We start from the raw sequence: 2,800 nt of genomic DNA on the forward strand, positions 1-2,800 counted from the left end.
CACACACACACACACACACACACACACATCTTCTTTCTCTCCTCCTCCCTCTGCCCCCTCTCCCCACAGGACCATTTCAACATCTGAGTCCCTCTGCCTGTCTTCCTTCCCTCCCAGAATCCTGCCTGTCTTGGGGCCAGAGGGCTTCCGGGCACCATTTTGGTTTCTCAATCCCTGAGCTCCAGCTCATGGTATACTGTTCCAGATAAAGACAAAAGACCTTTTCTTAAGTAAAGTTCATGCTTTTTCCTGGTACGAGTCTCTCAAACCACCTAGGGCCCACCTATTGCTAGTTTGAGGCACTTCCCTCGCCCCGTATGAGGATGGCGAGGATGTGGTGACTGACACAGCAGTGATCTAACCCCTTTCCGCCTCAGGTTATCAGCGCCCCCTCCCTGGAATATTCTGTGACTCATTGAGGTGAGGGCCCTCCACCCTTTCCTCCCCCACACAGGGAAGTGGCCTTTTGAAAAGTCTATTGATTATAATCTCTATAATGTACCCACAGTATGAACTGGCCAACACCCAAGACTGGGAGGCACAACCTCTTATAATCCCCTACTCACCTCTCTTAGATATTTATTCCCTTTGTTGTTTGTGTGTGTCTCTTGGTGTGGGGTTCTAAAATCTATATGAACTGTTTAAGCAGAGGGAAAATGTCTTCACCACTGCTAGAGTGAGAGAAGTATACATATTGGGTTGTCGGGAAAGTCATGCCATATTTTTCTATGTTTTTCAATGCAAAAATGCATCATGACTTTCCCGACAACCCAATATTTTTTTTCTTACAGAGTAAACAGTATGGTAGTTTCCTTTTGTCTAAGAACTTAAATCTTGAAATTCAAATAAAGGGGGCCAGCTGCTTCTCAAGAAGTTTTGTTTTCTGCTGATCCTAGCCATCACACAAATGCTCCGTGTTTTCCAGAGTTCATTGTCCAGCGCACTGCAAAGATGAGCCATCCTACTGGGCTCCCGTGTTTGGAAGCAACATCTACGCAGATGTGAGTATGCTGGCATTTTCAATGACCACCTCTCAAAGCCTGTTAAGACCTCAGAAACCACGTTCCAAGGTCTGGATTCCAGAAACCTGAGCTCTCATTCCTGGGCCTCTAGCTAAATTTAGACCACTCATTTCTGCAACCATTACCCTAGTTTCCCATTTATAGTGGTATTTGTACTTCCACCTACGTCCGCTCGTGCATACAGATGCAGCTGTGCCTCGTCTCACACAGACGTTGTTATCTTTTGGTAAACTGAGTCCTGCTTCGCCACTGACATGCATTTTCAATGGGAAGGTTTTCATGAACCACATACTTCATTTCCCCAGATATTTAGTCATCTTTCCAGCTCTCCTGATGCGCTTGTAGATACTGGTCCACTCTACTCACTGCATTTCTTTTGGGCTATGTATACACTTAGCTAAAAAGCCCACAGAAGAAAATACAAATTCTTCTGATTTACTTCTTGTTAATAATCACTCTTACTATAGTAGAGCCTGTTCTTCTATATTTCCCTCCTAACGTTAGCAAGGAAGCTTTAGCCTGATTTTTTTTTTTTAAGTGAATCCTCCAAAACACAGTCTGTTCCCTTCAGCGGCTCAGGGTTTATGGACATGGTGACCCAGAAGATGTGACTCTGGTCACTGCTCTGCCCAACAGGCTGTGCGATCTTCTTGCCAAGCCGTTTACCTCACTGTTGAAGAGCCAGCGGGGATTTTCTAGTTCAGGGAATCTTCTAGATCTAAATTTCCATGATTAGATCAGCATCATTCGTCCCCAGCTCGCATTTTTCCTCAACCTTTTCTCCCCTTCGTTTTATGGTTCTCTCTCATCCACTACCGTTGTTGCCACCATCTGCCTTCATTTGTTTCAGATTATTATAAATGTGAGGACACTGAGTTCTGTAAGGGCAAAATCAGCTTCAGGGCTAACCTTTGTTCCCCGTCTTTTTTCTTTAAATGAGTCTTTGTTCTTCTCAAAAGCTATTCAGCCAAAATTGAGTTCTAAAAGTTGAAGGGAGGAATAAAAATAATGTATATCAATTGTTATGCTAAATGTTTGAACCAAAGTCTGCTATTAAAATACAGAGACTTTGATTTTAAAACGATTTAAAAATAAAGGGATGAGTCAAGTGATTCCAGCCAAATACAAAGAAACAAACATGATGTAGTGGTAGTGGCAATATTGCTATCTGATAAAGTGGAATTTAAGGTTAAGCATACTGAATGGGACAGAGCAATTAATTATGCAGTGACACGTAAAGTACAATTTATGAAGATATGAAAATCAAATCTATATGCACCAAACAACATAGCAGCTAAACATAGAAAACAAACCACCACCCCCCCAAAAAAAATGGTTAGAAGTGCAAGGAGAACTTGATGAAAATTTAGTAGTAACATAAAGCTGCCTTTTACTATATTTTAGGTTCTTAAGAAACAAAACAAAACAAAAAATCTCTAGGTCTTGTTATCCCCATCTTACAGAGAAGGAAAGGGAGGCTCAGAATAAGCTGCCCCAAATCACACAGGCTTAATACGAGGCAAAAGTGAGATGCCATGAGGGTGTGTCTTGCCTTAGGCTCTGTTCTTTCCCGACTCTGTTCTGCCTCGCTTGAATGTACCTGCATTCATAATTCACTGATGTGAATAGGCATTTGGATGAAAACAGGTCTTCAGTCTTTAACTAACTTGTTCTCTAGGGTTTTGAGCTTTTGGAACCACAGTGCTCATGACAGGGCTTGGCACACAATAAGTGTTCGATTAACAGTTGTTGAAGGAATAAATAAATAAAGATACTAC

The 2,800-nt window shown here is 42.1% G+C and overlaps 1 protein-coding gene across 1 annotated transcript in view; it reads left to right on the plus strand.

Moving 5' to 3' along the window:
- CRISPLD2 (cysteine rich secretory protein LCCL domain containing 2) overlaps window positions 1-2,800 on the plus strand; it is an 85,010-nt gene that overhangs the window by 55,203 nt on the left and 27,007 nt on the right. The window contains exon 10 of the mRNA XM_019634828.1: window positions 897-1,001. Coding sequence (XP_019490373.1) covers window positions 897-1,001 — 105 coding nt within the window. The remainder of the gene's footprint in view (window positions 1-896; window positions 1,002-2,800) is intronic.

The sequence above is a fragment of the Hipposideros armiger genome, unplaced genomic scaffold (genome assembly GCF_001890085.2).
Source record: "Hipposideros armiger isolate ML-2016 unplaced genomic scaffold, ASM189008v1 scaffold_19, whole genome shotgun sequence".
NCBI classification, from domain to species: Eukaryota; Metazoa; Chordata; class Mammalia; order Chiroptera; family Hipposideridae; genus Hipposideros; species Hipposideros armiger.